We start from the raw sequence: 19,154 nt of genomic DNA, 5'->3' as shown, positions 1-19,154 counted from the left end.
GCACTCCGAGGATTTTGACGGTCTTTTGTTGCGGTATAACCTAGGTCCCAATCATGATGGGTGTGAACAAAGACCAGTGTTCATGGGTGCAGATGTGGGCAGGCATGGAAAATCATTTGCATTCATTTCATACATTCATTTGCCTCTAACTTTTTTCATCAACAGCATTCCGCAAAATAATGCATGGAGTTTGTGTAGGTTTTGTTATTAACTACAACTTTCGCTCATAACTCAAATCTGTATCTCTTGTTACTGTTTTTCAGCGAATGTAAAATACATTCACTGAAAAACAATAGTGGCTTCTGTTCACTCTGGTTCGTCATGTATAAGAGATACGGATTTGAGTTGTGAGCAAAAGTTGTAGTTGATAACAAAACCTACAAAAGCTCTGTACATTATTTTGCGGAATGCTGTTGATGACAAAAGTTAGAGACAAATGAATGTAAATGAATGTATGGAATGAATGCAAATGATTTTCCATGCCTGGATGTGGGTGTACCAACTTTTCTCCGCCGGCATCTGAAATCCGACAACGATGGGTTTTACATTGAAAAACATTGATTTTAATCGATTTCCATGATTTTCATGGAAGTAGGACCAAAGGCACTAGGGTAAGTGTACCAGCTATGGCACTAGTGCTTCACTTTTTGGCCCTGGGGCCTGAAAAAAATTGAAATAATTTTTCATGATTTTATTTGCGTACATACATGGCAAAATATATGTTCTAACCTTGTTTTGAAATAAATTTTTGTAAAGAATGAAAAACTTTTAAATTTGCGATAAGGCCAATAAGAGGTCCACTAGGCCCAAAAATCAAACACTTTGCATATTACATTTTTTCTTGAAATTTGGATTTTTTACACAACATACACAGCATTTTGAGAAATTGACGGAGAATTGATCCCCCTTTGATGACAAGCATTTTTGTAAAGTAGTGTGGAGTAAGGGAACTTTTCATATGATTTTTTTAAACACTCTCGAGGCTCTGATATTATATATACTAGAGTACCAATAAAAATGGTCAACCTGAATCCCCAAAACTGACCGGACATGTTTTGGGGTGGCACAAAATCGTCAAAAGTGGAGTTCTTTGAAAATCAAAAACGAGAACGTGGGAACCAAATAAGTAAAGTACTATATGCTACGTGGGTTTTATATTCTAGATCTCCATTTGTCTTCGTCTTCTAAGCTTTTTACGCTTCTGTAGCGAGCGTTTTGCCGGTTCTCAACTTAGTGTTTTAGATGCACTTCCAAAGTTATTCACTGAGAGCTTCCTATACCAACCAATGCATGAATTTGTATATTGTGTGGTAAGCACAATTATACTATATGTTCAGGGAAGTTGAGAAAATTTCCAACCCGAAAGATTTCTTCAACCGGACCGGGAATCGATATCGTGCCTGTACTGGCTAGACTGTCAGGGGCCCGTTTGTGCTCTTGGAGGTATTGCTAGAAACGAAGGACCAGTAAGGTTAGTAGACTGTTGCAAAATTTGAAATTTTCGCTCCACAGTGTTCAAACGACTTCAAATCAGGTCCTGATTAGCCTTCCAAAATTTAAACTCATTTGGTAAGAAACTGACTTGGCACAAACTATTCGAAGTTTATATGGAAATTACTATGGGAAAACCAAACTTTTTGTTTGTTGTCTTCTACCCATTTTCCGTATTGCTTTTTCGAAAATTTATACAATTATTCTTACGGGAAATTTTCTATGCTACAACTTTGCGCAATATCGTTTTCAGCCAAATGTCAAATTAAATTGTTATTAATTGCTTAAGATGTTGATAATCTTACGGCATGATCAAGCAGCTGTTCTATGGGCAACACTGTAATCTGCAGTTTGACATAGTAGCCATGATATTTGTGCTCTATTCTTCGCACCAGAAACACCAATGTTGCCTGCTGAACAGTTGAATGAGTATTATCATAAGACATCAGCATCAGCATAGTGATGTGGTGAATTGTTAGATATATATGAACAAAAACATAAGCTTTCCCATAGTAATTCCCGTATACACTTGAAATGGTTTGTGCCAAGTCAGTTTCTTACTAAAGTAGTTCAAATTTTGGGAGGCTAAGCAGGACCCAATTTGGAACCGTTTAAGCACTGTGAAGTGAAAATTTCAAATTTTGCATCAGTCTAAGTTAGGGTGGGTCAACTTAACAACCCTCTGTTCCCTACTGCTCTTTCCAGCTGTAGTTAGGTCCCCAGCAACTGTGCCGTATTTAAACGCATTTGCGTATGATCTGGAATTGTTGGAGAACTTTTTAGTATGCATGGGAAAATGTAGGGGAAATGGAACGAACTATTCATTTACTTGTCAAAAATCAAAATATTACTAAATTTTTATCAAGCCAGAGAGTCTGATCTAGATTCAAATTTATGTCACATTTGAACTAGCTAAAATTAAAAAGATCAAGCCAAAATAGATCAAACTGTGTGCGTACGCACCGGTTGGTCTATTTTTGGCCGTTCTACTCCAAACGTCAAAACCCGAGTCAAAACCAACTCACACCCTGATTTCGTGGTCAGCCATTTTTTAATCTCGTGCGCATTCGTACACGGTTTTTATCCGACAATTACCGTGAAATTGACCTCCGATGGCTGTCTGCGGGATTGATGTGCGGCTTTAACAGAAAACCTTGAACTACTCGTCCTCCTGCTCCTCGTGCTTCCCAGTGAAATAATAATAAAAACCTGTATTTATTGAAATTTGTCTGGTATGTTGTTGCGAGTTGGGTTTTGGCCCAAGACAGAAACTGGAAATTGGGTTTTGGTCCAAGTTAGAAACTGGAAAATTCCCTGGGGGTACCCGGAACATACCAGTGGCCAATTTGGATCTGGACACTATATTCAACCGGTGGAAACTAACGATTTTAAATTGGCTCACTACTTGACTAGCCTATTGGTCCCAAGCAAATCGATTAACGTGCCCCATTCTAGCCAAAATTCTAGTACGACACTATGTTTGTTTTGATTCACTATATGAATGTTTGGCAGATAAAATGAGGGGTTCGTGGATTTTCCTATGTTTCGAGGGGTGCATAGATTAGCTTGGAACCGAAGATAATACCAGAGCTGAGCCAACTAGTCTTAGAGTTACCTCTACGCTATATTTGACTTAAACTGATCTTGTTTTTCAATTTCTGTGAAATTTTATGTGTCAAATCACATGGTTTGGACCACGTCCCTAGGGGTTCCTGAAAGATGCCTGGAAGTAAGAAAGGTGGTCCTTTCCATGACTTCCATTGATCTTGGTTTTGAAATCTAATGTGATTTGCTGTGTGGTACAAGATGGGTTTTGGATTAAATCAGAAACTGGCCATTTCCTTGGAGGTGCTCGGAACATATCAGATAGGGGTCAACATGATTCTGTGCACTATATTTGACTATCATTGATATTGCTTTTGAAATCTAATGTGATTTGATGTATCACATGATGAATTTTGGACCAAGTCAGAAACTGGCCACTTCCCTGGGAGTTTCCAGAACATGAACGTAAAATCCTGCAGAACAGAAGCGTCCGGATGTTTCCTTTGCGATAGCGCGATAGAGCTGGAACTACACCAATGTCAACAGCAGTCGATTGTTCCGCCCACGTTTCTTAGAAAATCGAGGAACTAAATCGGTTTGTTTTGCAGAAAAAAACCCCAATAACGAAACAACACAAAACAAAATCTCGAATGCGACGGCTGTCAAACTAGTTTGGAACAGTGCTTGCCTTGATCCAAATTCAATTCAAAATAGATCGAGAATTATACTGGTTTAAAAAAATTACATTTTAGAACTGTTTAGTCTAAAATAAAATATAGACCACCAGTGCAAGGGCTCGGTCTGGGTCTGTTCCAAAATTTTAGACCAAACCAACCAATTGGATCGCCGCTAAAGATTCCCTTAGATTGAGAAAACTATTCAGAACAACTTTGTCGAAGATCGCAAATTGATTCAACTTCTAAGCACAATGCTACTAACCTTTTATTGCATACCATACCTACAGGTGGTGAGTGTACCCCATTAGGCATAAATACGTTAGGCATACGGACGTTCGGCATACGGACGTTAGGCATAATGGACATAAAGTAATTGGGCATAATTGACGTTAGGCATAATATACGTTAGGCATAATGGACGTTAGGCATAAAATACCTTGCTTCTGTGCAACTCTAGAAACCTGTTTCGATCATGATAACAATGCTTAAATTAGACTAAGCGTTGAATAAAAAAAGAAGCAAGTTAAACAAACATAGTTTGGAATCCATTATTTATCATATCATAAGTGACGTAGCTACATATTTACTTAGATCCAAGATTAGCAGCGATAGCGGTTAAGTAATCTGGCAATGAAAACTCAGCATAGTTCTGAACTATATCTTGAAATCAATCGCATCTAGAAATAAAAAAATCACACATTTGTTGTAATATATTCTTACACACATATCGCAATTGTCAAAGAAGAAAAGGTTTTCCTCAAAGAACAGCTTATGAAATAAAGAATGGTGAATTCTGTGATTTTTCATTCAATAAAAAAAACAGCTAAGGTTGAATAAAATATGATGCTAAAGAACAGCTCATGAAATGAAGAATGGTGAATACTGTGGTTTTTCATTCAATAACAAAAAAAAAACATACCTGCTGCTTCCAGGATTTCCTGCCATACTTTTCTATACAACGATTATGTTTTTGTTGTCATCAGAATGAAAACTAGCGGAACCGTCTGCTGATGTGAGGGAGCGATACTTCCATGAACAGTGATGAGTTGTCGAAACAAACAAGGAACTGTGGCAAACGTACCATCTGTAACCCAATACTTTGCCTGTCCAAGACGTCGCAAGTTTTCATGAGTTCCAAAAATTAAGGCTCTTTCATTATTGTCGCCGAAGTCAGCAATCAATAGACGGTCCCCATTATCATCCTTCTGGAATTCATCGGGTAGATTATGCCTATCGTACATTATGCCTAACGTCCGTATGTCTAACGTCCGTATGTCTAACGTCCGTATGTCTAACGTCCGTATGCCTAACGTCCGTATGCCTAACGACCGTTTGCCTAACGTCGTGTACCCACAGGTGGTATATACAAGCTTGTAAAAGCGCGGAACACTTGTTAAAAAAAGAAAGAATCACTTTGTGCAAAAAGGTCAACTCGTACTGCCGTCTTCGACAAAGTTGTTTGGTCTAAATTAAGCGTGTTTTGAATTTTTGACATCCAACTAAAAGTTTTGTTATGTTTCCCATACAAACTTTAAAACTCTCCCGCAAATCCAGATCACAACGAAATTCGTACACAGGCACAGTTGTTGGGGACCTCAAAAAGGATCGAAAGAGCAGTGGGCAGTAGGGTGTTGTGATCCGCCATACAAACTTGACCCACCCTAGTGCCCAATACTCGAGAGCCATGTATATTTGAATACTTTGTAACTTATTTGCCTGAGAGTCAATTGCTGACTAAAGCTGCGGAGTAAAGGCCCACGCACATTGCATCCTGTGTTACACTGCACTGCACCGTTGTAGGGTAAACGCTCCTATAGTTGCGGTACGTTAGAAGCGTTAGGTTCCTATAGTTGTGTATTGAGTCTCCATGCACAACTATAGGAACCTAACGCCTCTAACGTACTGCAACTAGAGGAGCGTTTCCCCTACTGATTGATGTTCGATCCTCTGATACGAGCTATGGAGAGAAGTTTTGATCCTGTAATTTTGTGTGTTAGACATTCTACCTAGTGTCCAAAATGTTGGCCGAAGTGTTCCTAATATTGGGCCCGTATACAAATTTCAAAGAAAAGCATTTGTTGTTAATTTAAAAAAAAACATCCTAAAATTTCCAATTGTTTTGTTCAGGTGATGCCTTTTTTCTAAGAATAATTGAAGAACAGGAGATTGTCGAAATTCTAGAAAATAACATATCATCTAAAAATGCACACATCATCCCAATATCAAACAACCCTAGCTCACTGTTCTTGCTTGCACTGGACTGCAGTTGTTTGGAGTACTCTGAATTTGCTTTGGATGTCCTCTGCAAAGTATTGTGAGCTATACAAAAGTTCCAAACACATCTCGGAATTTTTAATAGTCTGCTGTTTTTGTGTAGAATTACTTGCTCTTAAGGTCCTTTAAATTTACTATTGAGACTTTTGAACTTTCCTCTCTGATCTGTAAATAAAACTAAAACATTTTTTTTAATTGACCCAAGATATACTGTAAATCAATTCCAATATATTCAAGACATCTTTGCTTATCATGTCATTCTTAGATCGGGAGAGATTTTCCCACAACAAAATGGGGGCTAGCACCACATACCAAATTTTCAACAACTTATCCACTCTCGTCGCCGAAGTCTATTCCAATTGTTCCGGTCCGTGCAAGCAAGAAAATCAATCCTAAATTAAGCCATGAACATTGAACATCTTCACTCAGTTGGATCCGGATCGGGTTAACTATCTAAAGCTAACAAGCTGAGAAGGTTTTTCTTCTTCTGAAACAGCTCATCAACCGTGTACACACCTTTCAGCTGGAGCTCGTTAGAGCCGGAGGCGCCCACTGCTGGGGACCACCAAGGTGAAAATGCGGTGATAGCTTCAATGAGCGTGTGTGTTTGTGTGCAAACGAACACACTGACAGTCTTTTGTTTCAATTGATCCCATTACGACTGACGAAAAAACAACAACAACAACAACCGCACGACATTTCTTTCGACGAGGTGGTATCGGACACGGGATACCGACGACCGTCGCTGTGCTGTGTGTGGCAGGGCAGGGCAGGGCAGCTGCCATTCCGTATGTGGTTGGTGGGCCGGCGTCGGCGACGACAGTGACGTGGAGGATGATGATTTTGTGTTTTCAATTATGTTTACTTTTTAAATTAAAACAAATTATGCTTTTTGTGCCTGTTGAGTTTTTGTTTCAGTCGCCTTTCTGTGGTTTTGTTCCGCTCTTTGGACGACTGAGTGGTAACTTTTGAAGATATGAATGCGCGTGAACCGAGAGCGTGCGAGATGAACATCCGAGATTGTGACTCCGAGTCATGCTGTTGGATCTTTTTTTTTCCGGCATGTTTTTTTCCTTCCTCTCAGAAATGACACTTGATTACTTTGTAGATCTTAATACAATCAAGACATGGGTCGATCCAAAGTGTGCAATCTATCCAAAATAGATCCGAATAAAACCTAGGCGAAGCACCGGAGCGATTATTCAAGATAATCAAATTCTGCTTTCTACGAACTCCATCCAGGTCTCTATTTTGGATTCATTCATACTTTTTTTTTCCCGGCGAGACTATGACCATGGTGAGATGAGCTGCCGTCGTCGTGGCGCGGTTTTCGGACACTTCGTGATTTCGCGGGGTGTCTATCTATCCGTTAGCGAGGCATGATTAATGAGATTGGGGCGTGCCAATGTGAGCAGTATCCTCGGTTTCGTTTTCTCTTATATCGCACTGAGCTGCCACAGGCTACAACGAATTTGACTACGACTTCCCGTATAAGCGATCGTGGCGTCCCGTCTTCACCCGGAATATCCAAACTGTTGGTGTTCCCCCCTCGAGGTACTGAATTAAAAAGAAGCTGCTCATATCGGGAACTAACGACTGAACACACATTATATGAATATGAATATGTTGAAGACAGTGGCGCCAGTCGGTAGTGCCTCGCGCGACCCTATAACGAGAGCGAATTAATGATATAATTTTCGTTTTGTTCTTCGCTCCGTGCATGGGAGAGGGTTCGGACAGTGATGCCAGAGGTGTATTTGAATGATTCGGGTGACTATTTTTTTATTTTAAGCGCATTTTAATTTACGAGTGCTGGGTATATAATGGACAATTAGGTGTTTAACCTTATAATTATTGGCTTGTCATATTTTTTTCAATGCCATCCTATATCTAAAGCATTAACTGCTTTTCGAGTCATCCTACTTTCATGATAAACTGTCTATCATCAAAACCAGGGCTGTGGAGTCGGAGTCGGATGCATTTTTGAGCATAAGGAGTTGGAGCCGGAGTTGAACAAAAAGTACCGATTCAGATTGTTATGAATAAAACACAAGTTGAAGCTAGAATCTAATATGGTCCAAGTGAAACTTTTTTTGGTCCATGACCCAATCAATTTATTTTGAACGCCTTTCATGAAATCCAACATGAATCATCTAAGGCTCAGCTATACTGATGATTTTGATCTAATGAACCTCCTCATACTATAGATGAAAACGCAATGCTTTCAAAGTTCTTATTTTTTATTTTTTATTTGAAGTTGGCATGATGTAAAAATTATATCTATTTTCCTAATGATCACGGTTTTTAGGTCACATTACAATTATATCCCAGCTTTTTTCGTTGAAACAAGTAAGTGAGATAAAACTTTAAAATCTCAACGAAAGCAAATAAAGGTTGAACACGAAAAAATCCGGTCACGAAAATCTTGTTGGGGTTTAAAAATGCGTTTTATTTTTCATAGTTCAATGTAACAGCTATACATTAGTAGGTATTATGCTTATTGTAAGACCATTGGTTCAGTCTTCCATCTTAAAATAGGTCATCGCTCGAACTTTCCTACGAAACAAGGCTCATCATCTTCTGCAAGAGCCCTGTTCCCACTTGTTTGGCCGCCAAATTACATTTCCGCTTGAAATCCTTCAGGTCAATTGCAGTATTCCTTCAGCATATTTGTGCACTTCAAGCACGTCTTCGGAACCTCCTTTACAGCTGTTGTCTTACCAGCACAACTATAATGGGTGCAGAAATCGCAGACATCACACTGGACCATATCATCTACGTGGTTATGGCCTTGACAAAGCGTACAGTTTCGATCGCTGTTCTGTTCTTCACTCAACTGTGGTGTTGATCCCTCTGACATTTTGAGGATTTATCCGATGTTGTTCTTCAAGAATGTTCGGATTAATGAAAGCAACTTCCTCAGAGCAGTCTCGTTTTGGACAGATGGAAGCTAATATAGGTTTTATTATAAGCATTAAGACTGGTTTAGATTTTATATTAGTTTAATAAAACCTAGCTGTGCAAAACGAGACTGCTCTGAGGAAGTTGCTTTCATTAATCCGAACATGGCTATATTTTTAAGTGTGCAAACTTGATTTTCTATGGATCACTTTCTTTAGTTGAAGGGGGATTTCCGGTTCAATTGACCTAAACTTTGGATTTTTTCCAGGGAACTGGTAAGAGTTAGAGACCTGAGTTTTTTGTCAAATCTTTATTCATTCTTGCTCTACAACTGGGAATTTTTTCAAGTCCAAAAATCCAAAATGGCGTCCAATATGGCGGCTGCCCCGCGGGTACTTCCCAAAACTGCGAGCAGCCTAGAGGTCGCAAATCGTCACCTAGAAAGAAAATCAGCTCAGTTTCTTGAAGATTATAGTTCAGAGAATGGAATGAACTAGAATCTTTGAAAAATCTCAAAATTTGACAAAATGGCGGTAACTAGGTAAATGACTTTTTTTCAAATGCCCGCCATTTTGTCAGATTTTGAGATTTTTCAAAGATTCTAGTTAATTCCATTCTCTGAACTATACTCTTCAAGAAACTGAGCCGATTTTCTTTCTAGGAAATCCCCCTTAAGGTTCATTGCTGAATGTGTTATGGATCAATTGCAATATCTTTATTGGGAATTCGTACAATTTCAATGCTCATTCTTTAGAAATTTAGCGGTACATTTTTACAATTGTGTTGCTAAATTATACATAAAATATGGATCATATTAATATTTTTTATGGATCATTCACACTTTTTTTAAGGATTTTTTCCTTTGTTTTATCGATCATTTGGATGTTTTTTATGGAACGTTTTCCAATATTTTATGGATCATTTATTGGTTTTTATATTCAGAAGTATGTTTGCCATTTTGAATGTTCGCTTAGTCCCAGATTTATTTGTTCTAAAATTTATTTAGTTATTGATCCATTTTACTTATTTGTCTGCATCAACAGGCTGAGTATAGCCGTAGTAATGAGTTAAGTATTATATATACGTAAGTCAATTATAAAAGTTAAGAATAAAATACATTAATAAAACACCTGACCATTAAAAAAAACGATGTGAAATATCATCGTAGTAGCTAAAGAGGCAGATAGAAATCGAAGATGCTCGAGACTCGACTGAACACTCGTTGCAGCCCACCTATTGCACCGTTCATGCCATAGTTTGTGCGCTGAAGTGGCAATCTCAGCATAACGTTGTAACGTAGCGCACTGGGTTAGACGTTAATGTTGACTTGCTCAAAATCAATTTTACCTTGTAAAGTGTCCAAGATGAACAGGGCCCTAGACGAATCTATAGAATAGGCTGCAGATCAATTAGTTGGCAACGACTTTCATAGCTGGGCAGATTAAATGGGTCTCTCCAAGGCAGCTCCCACAGAGTGAACCGAAGAAAACGGCGTTGAACGAACTCAACTCTCTCAGCACCATTATTGTAGTTTGGACTCCAGACCACATAACAGTTACTTCAGACAGTAGATGTCGGAGAAATTCTTTACTATCCTGAAGATAAAGTCCAGAACATTGGGACGCCTTTTCGACAACGTGCAAGATGTGCTGGTTTTACGTAAGTTGAGATTCCAGAATAACACCCAGATATTTCACATAGTTCACACGTTCGATTACAGTGCCCATAAGTTCGTAGTCAAATGTGATTGGTGCTTTCTTCCGAGTAAAAGTGATCACTGAACACTTAGTGGGGTTATCTACCATTCAAATTACACCAGCTGGCTAAAGCTTCGAACTGACGTTGAAGGAAGTGACAGTCATCAATCCAGCAGATTCGTAGGTAGATTTCAAGATCATCTGCATACAATAGTCGTGGGTCTTCGATGACCAAGCTCACGTCATTGAAGTAGAATAAGAAAATCTAAGGTTTCAGGTTACTTTATTGAGGTATTCCCGGCGTAGCTATCTATCTAGCCGGATCGGTTGTCACCAATGGTAACTATCAGTTGTCGATCAGTGAGATATGAACGAAACCATCCAAAGAGGTTGCGGCTAACCCCAAGTCTATACAACCTGGCAATCGTGATGGCATGGTTTAGCTTCGAGGGCAGCTGACAAGTCGGTATACCGTAGCTTAAACTATGTTAATCATCGATCGAGTTTCCACTTGCTGCAATTACGGCCTTCACACGCTTCCGGAATGCACGGCAGGTTCTAATAATGTAGTCTGGATCCATTTCTCTCCAGGAACTGGTCAATGTTTATCTGAGGCTTGCTGTACTCGGGTGGCGTTTAGAACAGGCCTTGGCCTTCATGACGCGCCATATTGAGTAATCCAGCGGATTAAGATCGGGGTTGGATGGCGGCCACATATCCTTCGCCCAGAACGGAAGATGTTCCTGCAACCACTTCTGAGTGCGGTTCGAGGTGTGGCACGGAGCCCCATCTTGTTGAAATACAACATTTGGCTTCGGACCGTACTGTTCTTTGATCCACGGAAGAACATACTTACTTAAAATCCCGATGTAGACCTCCGGGTTGACCTTGTCGCCTTCTGGAATGAACATCGGTTCCATTTTTTTGCCATCGGAAGCCACCAATCCAAACACCATAACGCTAGCAGGATGCTTGGTCACATACACGTTCTTGTGCTCATCGGCCACGTCCTCTACCGGAAGAGAACTAATATACCGGTCGGTTCTGGAATTTGATACGGGATCGACGGTAAACATGCTCTCGTCGGTGAACAGGATTACCGGATTTTTTTCGCTTAAGGAAGTTCAAGATTTTCTTGTATCGTTCGACTCGTAGCTCCCGGATGCGGTTGGTAATCATGTGAGTTTTTTTTCGTGCCCTCGACTACGTCCCGCAATCTTCCTTTACGATCTTCCGTGCCGTAAAGTCACTGATCCCGTGTTCCTTTGCCATTTTCCTTATTGAAGGCACTGGATTCAACCGAATCTTCTTTTTGATAGCAGCGATAACCCTCCGAACCCGAGCTGACCTAGGACGACTTGTGGCCACCTTCGCAGATAGTTGTCCTTTCTTTTCTCGGTTTGAAACCCTTTTGACGGTCCACCGGGACACTCCCACGGCGATTGAAATGTCTTTTTTCGACATTTACGCGTGGGATTCATCTCCTTGGGAACCACTGTGACGCCATTGGGTGGAATTTGAGTAGTGGCAGCTTGCTAAGTTCGGCCAGAATAGACAATCCACCTCATGCTGCTCCAGAAAAGGCAGTAGTCTTTTCCGCAGGCACTCCTCTTGGTAAATTTGCTGGTTCATGGTTCCATACGTAACGAAAATTTCGCTTTTCAGCCCGCACAACAGCAGCTTTCCAAACAAGGAACTTTTTGGAGAATTTAGACTTCTTTTTGATTTTATATTCTTTCGGGGCACTCTTCCAGTCAACCGAGGTATGAAATTCCTGCTCAGAAACTTGAGCACAAACTGCCAGGCAGTACGCTTCGTCGATTTTCGTTTCGAGCGTGCAGGAACCAATCGCGACGTGTTTGCTCACGCGAAGCCATGATGTAAACCAATGAACTTATCCTGACAACCAATACCCACTGTGATTCTATACTCTCTTAGCTTGATCCAGTGAAATTTTGAAATTTTTTATTCAAAACATTGCCTTAAAGCAGCGTTTTTAATGTGTCCGGATTTTTTCGTGTTCAACCTTTACAAACATTCGGATTTTTTAAATATTTTCCCATAAAAAAATATTGGTGAATTATTTAAAGCGGAAAACGGATTATTTTCCTGTAGGGTGGTTTGAAAATTAAAACTCTACTACAAATTCAAAATTGATTACAGTCAAATCTTCCCAGCCCCCTCTTATCTTGATGGGGCCAGCATCAGTTGCTTTGTTTTACTTTTGTGACGCATACAAAAATCCCGTTACTAAAATTTTCTATGAAAAAACTGATCCAGTGCTGACTTTGAAACGGACGAAAGTAATTTGTGAAAGAAATTTTGGTTGTGAAACTTTATTTGCATCGCATATTTAGCTGAATCTTTAATTGGAGCATATTATTTGCGTTTGTGTTTGCCTCAAGTACGTACGACGAATAACTTCAAAATAGTCATAATTTAAACGTTTTGTAACACTCAAAATTTTTATAAATTTTATTGTCATTTCGTGATAATCTTACGCATTTCCCAATGTACAGGAAAGTGCTACAATGTGCTTTATGCGAAACAAATTTTTTCAATAAAAAATAATGGCAGAGAAGAGTTGCCTAGATAAATGGTAGGTAAGAATGAAGTAATGAAATTGGGTTGTTAGCAGAATGCTCAAATAAAACAGCAAAAAACGTTATCTTCAATTTATTTCCACTTAATTAATTTTGGTATCCATGACAGATACGTTTTTCGACTACAATGTGCAGTTTTCATCAGTGTCATTCCCACTAAAGAACTTATTAAAATATAACCCCCTTAAGTACTCATCCCATAAGTAAAAAAGTCAAGATCACAAGTCTCGATTCAACACCATAGACTGAAGGATTAATAGGGATGTTCAGGATATCTTGCATTAAAATAGAAAAGGGATGTCTGGAATAGAAATAAAACTACTGATTTTCTATTTCTTTGTGGTTTTGAGGATAAAATAGATCTGGGATCAGGATTTCTGAGGATGTGTCGTTCCCCCTATTGTGAAGCTAAAAAAATCAGTTATTTGTGAGATATGGCTATACTGCCGTTGTACGCATAACTGTCCCATGTTCTATGTAATCCTTATGGATCGTGTGACAGTTATGCGTATAACGGTAGCCTAGCTCACTTTGCTATTACTCAGCTAACAGCCCATAGGTATTCTGATACTATTTTTTTTATATTTTACTTATATCGATCAAACCAATAGCAAAAAGAGTTCTTTAGATTCCCTATTTTTGATATCAAAATTTTCTATGGGTTAAATATTTTATTGAACTCGAGTAGTGCAGACCCGAGTAAAGTCTGAATTCAAATTGAAAACAAAATTTTACGTTGTGATGTGGCAAATAATGATTACTCAGGTTGCTGTCATTTTGGTCGTTTTATCGGTTAAAATACTAAAATTGAGAGCAAAACAATCTTCCTGTGACATCAAATTGAAAACTGATTCAGTTATCAGTGAGAGCAAACTGAAAACTAAATTTGATGTACATTTGTAAAAAGATACTTTTGAAAACAAAAAAAAAAAGTCAACATCAGATTTAAACGAAGATCAAAAGTACAGACAAATGAAAACAAAAGTTGGAATCATAGTAAACTGAAATCAAATTATGATTTCAATTTGATGTTGACAAAATTTGATTTTTATTTACCATCATTTTGATTTTAAACTTTGCTCGGGGAGTGTTCAGGGTTTGGCTGTCGTTGGTATATTAAAGGATTTTGAGAATCGCTCTATTCTATGGCAAAAAAAAATCCTTTCTATAAACAACGTATGCTCTGTATGTATATCCCACATCTTGGCACCCCTGCCGCAATCCTTTCCACTATCATGAGATCGTTTGCGTTTTGTTTTATGGAGGGAACTCCAGGCTTTTTTCTTTCTCTTTTTTTGTCTTTTCGCTCCCACAAGCATATCTTCCCATAAGGTTTTGTAAAGTAGCAGCGAAGAACTGCTGTTGCGGAGACCCGAGATAAATGACTATGAAATTTTCATTTTCACGGTTCATAATCTCGGTTGCTTCCCTGCCTGGCTCTGGATCTTAGAATCCGACGACGAACGGCGGCTGACTCGAAGAAACCTGACGCGCCAACAATGACGATGACCGTCTTTGGGCTTGTTGTTTCTTTTTTCCATTCTTAAATGATCGACCCGCTCGGAGCTATCGGTGGCACACTATGGGTATTTCTTTAAACGAAACGAAAAGTGGTACCACAAATGAAGCAGTCGGTGGAAAGTTAATCAAATTGAGCTAATTATGTTTGTTTAATTTTCTAATCAATCCAACTCACATTTTGCTTGCTCACTTACCCCCAATTTTTCTATCATCTCGACTATTTTCCATGATTACCCTGATGATGCTGCTGCCGCTGGTGAATTGATGATGATGCTGAATTGGCTGATTGCACCTACTGATTTTCCATTCGACCCGAAATCGCTGATCGTGATCCGGCAGATCCTTTTCCATCGATGCTACCGGTTCCGGTGCCGCAGATGCATTCCATGGTGCTGCCGCCCCGGTATTCCCTGCCCGGCGTGGAGATGAAACTGCAGAATAAGGACCTGTGGCGGGATTTTCACAAGATCGGCACCGAGATGATCATCACCAAGTGCGGAAGGTAAGTGCCGACAAGATGAAATTTAACTTTTTCCCATCATGAATCTTCTCCCAGGGGGAGGAGAAAACCCATGTCTGTCACATTACAATTTTGTCGCCCGATAACCGACACGGTCGTTATTCGTCATTTGTGACAAGGGCGAAGGACGATAAAATTCACCTTAGTACCGGTCGTTTCAAGCGATCAACCGGTGGGTGCTTGTGAAAGACGTGTGTGTGTGTGTGTTGGTACCTACCTTGAGCGGACGTTTGCCGACGAGAGAAGTATTTAGGCGCCAGGCTTGGGACCACATGCTGGTTCGGGGCCGTGCGTCATTTCCTACTGTCTGTGGTGTGTTAGGCTACGGCGCGGGGTTCTACCAAACATCGCTCGCTCGGACGGACGGAATGCTTGTTTCGCTTTCTTGTTTTATCATGTGTTTCCTTTTTGTTTCGATGTCTAACGAAAGTCAGGATGAATTGCAATCGTTTATGATTGGGCTTCACGTTGACCCTGATCTTATCATGTTTGACCAGTAGTCTCGAAGGCAAGTGGTCGGCTCGATTGTTAGTTGAGAGCTTTTGCATATATTTAATGGAGTGGGATTTGAAGTCCAAAACTGTGAGTGTTATTGAATTTAAGTTAGATTGCAAATTGAACTAAATAAAAAGCAGTTCGAGAATATAAAATTTTAATTTTTACAGATTTGTAGAAAATTTGTCTGTCGATTGACGTGCTAAGAATTAAAATCCATCATCTCTGGATCAAAATCATTCCACTTTCATGCCTCGAAAGACTTATCAAATCTATGGTAGTCCTGAAAAGGACCGTTTTGTCGTGATGGTTGAGTAATGCTGAGCTATTAGGGTGTTCAACACAGATGATGGCGAGCTGCATGTTGTTTAGAACGAGGGTGACGCGCTTCGCGTAGATGGCCCACAGCGGCTCATGAAGAGCAACTGAGTCCGATCAGTAGCGATGCGGCTTCCTCCTCCTTCTTCGGTGAATGGACGCTCATGTGAACTGCAGCTCACTGCTTGCGGGCAGCCTTACGTTGTATACTGGACAACAATGATCAACACAACGCGCCGAAAGCACTGCTTTTCCTGCTATTGCTGATGATGACGACCGAGCGGACACCACCACACACGGTATTGAACAAGCACTGATGGAATTCGATTTTGAAATCTGTGTTAGGGAAAGCGCTTTTTGCAGGCAATCGGTGACAATTTTGATCACAATTGCAACAGTTGGACATTTGTATAGTTTGCACTAGTGACCTATTGAAAATTGATTAAGTGTTTATTTGAGCAAAACTGTCTACACTGATTGATGACAAATAAATAAATAAATAATAAATAAATAAATATTCGTAGAAAAATTTCTCATCGATTGGCTTGTTAAGAGCTAAAATTCATCCACTGTTACGCGTAACGCCGGTCGTAACCGGTCGTAAGCGGTACGCCAGCCAAAATAATGGCCACGATGATGGCCACCATACTGGCCACTATGACGGGATATACAATTGCCGGCTTGATGAAATACACAGCAAAAAATTCTGAATTTTAATTATGATGTATCATTCACGTAAACTTCAGAGTTGGTTGAAAATGCTAACATGAAGCTTTAGTGTGATAATTTATTAGCTAGATAATGTTCTTTAGAAGAAGTAGGTGGATAGTTCCATTAGAGTACGGCATTATAAAATTTGAATAGAAGTTGAAAATGAGCGAAGGGCCATTAATGCGACAGTATAAAGTCAAACGCACACCTTTTGTCTAACCCGTACGATGTACGTAAACTTTTATTTCATTTCACGCAAACGAGCAACTTGTAAGCAATGTTGTTTGCAAAGAATAATACAATATGCATACAATAATTGCATAATTTCATGAAATGTCTCAGATCATTACACGACTTAAGTGCTGTCCAGACTGGATAGTTATAACATGTTATTTATTTATTTATTATTATTGTTATCTATCATGTGACATCGTGGTCCTTATGAAATATTCTTAAGCTTAAACTAAACTAAATATATGCAGAGATCGTAAACGTTGTTTAAAAGTGTTTGTAGACATATTAAAATCAAAAACATGATACCCTTCTTGAAACCGTCTGCTTATAGAGTTCAAAGGGTCATTGGAGCCATATAGAGCATTCCGCGGAGTTGGTTGGTTTTGTTGTCGTGACCGCAGCATTCGCTCTGGGGCATAAATCCTCATACGATTCAGTAAGGCTAAACTATCAATCTCTGCACGAAGTATCTTAGCCCCAAATACAGCTTGATCCATTTTACGACGATTTGCCAGCGGTTCGATATTCAGCAAGGCACAACGATGCTCATAAGGCGGTAGGTTTACTGGGTCACGCCAATGTAGACTTCGTAGTGCAGCCCGGACAAATTTACGTTGTACAGATTCGACCCTGGAGATCCACACAGCTTCATACGGTGACCAAGCATCCGATGCAAATTCTAGTATTGATCTAACTAGAGAGCATTTAAGAGCACGCAAGCAAAGTGGATCATTGAAGTCTTGCGCGATTTTTAGAATGAATCCTAATTGACGGTTGGCTTTGTCAACAACAGCTGAATAATGCATCTTGAATGTGAGTTGGTGATCCAGCAACACTCCAAGATCCTTCACTTTATCAACGCGCTCAAGTTCCTGTCCATCGATCGTGTTGTTGTACAGAATAGGCTTTTTGCACCGCCAATACGAGATGATGCAACACTTAGATACACTCACTCTGAGGAAGCTGGAGTTGCACCAATGAGTGAATCGATCCAGTAACTCTTGAAGTTGCATAAATCAGCAGTCTCCCATTTGGTAAAAGGATCGTCACGTCATTGAAAAATAATACGAATATAAATGGACCAAGGTTGCTACCTTGAGGCACACCAGAGCACGGAGTAAACGGAGCAGACACTGTTGATCCAATTTTAACAACGAGTTGCCTGTTGCTTAAGTACGCACGAAGCCAATTACATACTCTGCTGGAAACGCCTAGTCGAAGTAGCTTGGCAAGAAGAATATCGTGGTTCACCGTGTCAAAAGCAGCCTTTATGTCGGTGTATACAGCATCAACCTGAGCTCCATCGTCCATTGTGCCGATGTAAAAAGAGGTAAATTCACACAGATTGCTGTCCACTGATCGTTTGGGGTAGAATCCGTGTTGAGAGGCACTGATGTAGTTCCTGCAAGAGCTGAACAGTAATCATGGACGATGATTTCGAGGCACTAAGATCCAGCGGACAACGAAGTTATCCCACGGTAGTTAGAAATATCTGACTTATCACCTTTCTTGTGCACTGGAAGCATATGGGAGGTCTTCCAAGCAGAAGGAAACCTGGGCAACCTGGAGCAACCAAAAGTGCACTACACTTTTTGAATACACACGAAGGAATGCCATCCGGGACAGGTTGATAAGACTGCTTGAGTTTCTGTAGAGCTGATTCAACCGTCGCTGTGTTGATGTTGAATACATCAAGATCTACCGCGTCTCTTGGTACCAGCTCAACAGCTACAACTATCTCCTCCACCGTTGGCATACGATTCTCAAACACGCTAGCAAATTTTTGAGAGAAAAGCTCGCACTTTGCTTCTGCAGAAAAAGCATGAACATCTCCTAAGTGCATCGTAGTCGGCAATCCGCTCTACTTACATTTTGAATTTACAAAGCTCCAAAACCGTTTCGGGTTTTGCCGAAGATCATCTTGTCTCCGTCTAACGTACATTTTGTACAAAAAACGATTGTATCCACGATAGACTCGACTAGCTTCGTCAAACTGGTGCTTTAGATACAAACATCGTTGACGACAATATCGCTGCAGTAACTTGACGTGCCGTCGACGCAGGGTGCGAAGATGCGCATTGGACCAAGCAGGATTCCTTGGGGGCCTTTTTAGCGGTACAGTTTGAATGATGCAATTATGCAAAATACGATTGAAGGAGCTGACAGT

At 40.0% G+C, this 19,154-nt stretch overlaps 1 protein-coding gene across 2 annotated transcripts in view; it reads left to right on the top strand.

Annotated features, from left to right (window-relative positions):
* The window catches only part of LOC135714228 (T-box transcription factor TBX6-like), a 121,115-nt gene that overhangs the window by 23,683 nt on the left and 78,278 nt on the right, over positions 1-19,154 (top strand). For both annotated transcript variants that reach the window (XM_065237557.1, XM_065237558.1), the window contains exon 2: positions 15,049-15,211. In XM_065237557.1, the coding sequence (XP_065093629.1) occupies positions 15,049-15,211 (163 nt within the window). The remainder of the gene's footprint in view (positions 1-15,048; positions 15,212-19,154) is intronic.

Source organism: Ochlerotatus camptorhynchus, unplaced genomic scaffold, assembly GCF_037179485.1.
Source record: "Ochlerotatus camptorhynchus isolate MF236.1 unplaced genomic scaffold, CSIRO-AGI_Acam_v1.1 ptg000631l, whole genome shotgun sequence".
NCBI lineage: Eukaryota > Metazoa > Arthropoda > Insecta > Diptera > Culicidae > Ochlerotatus > Ochlerotatus camptorhynchus.
This window is presented reverse-complemented; position numbering and strand designations above follow the sequence as displayed.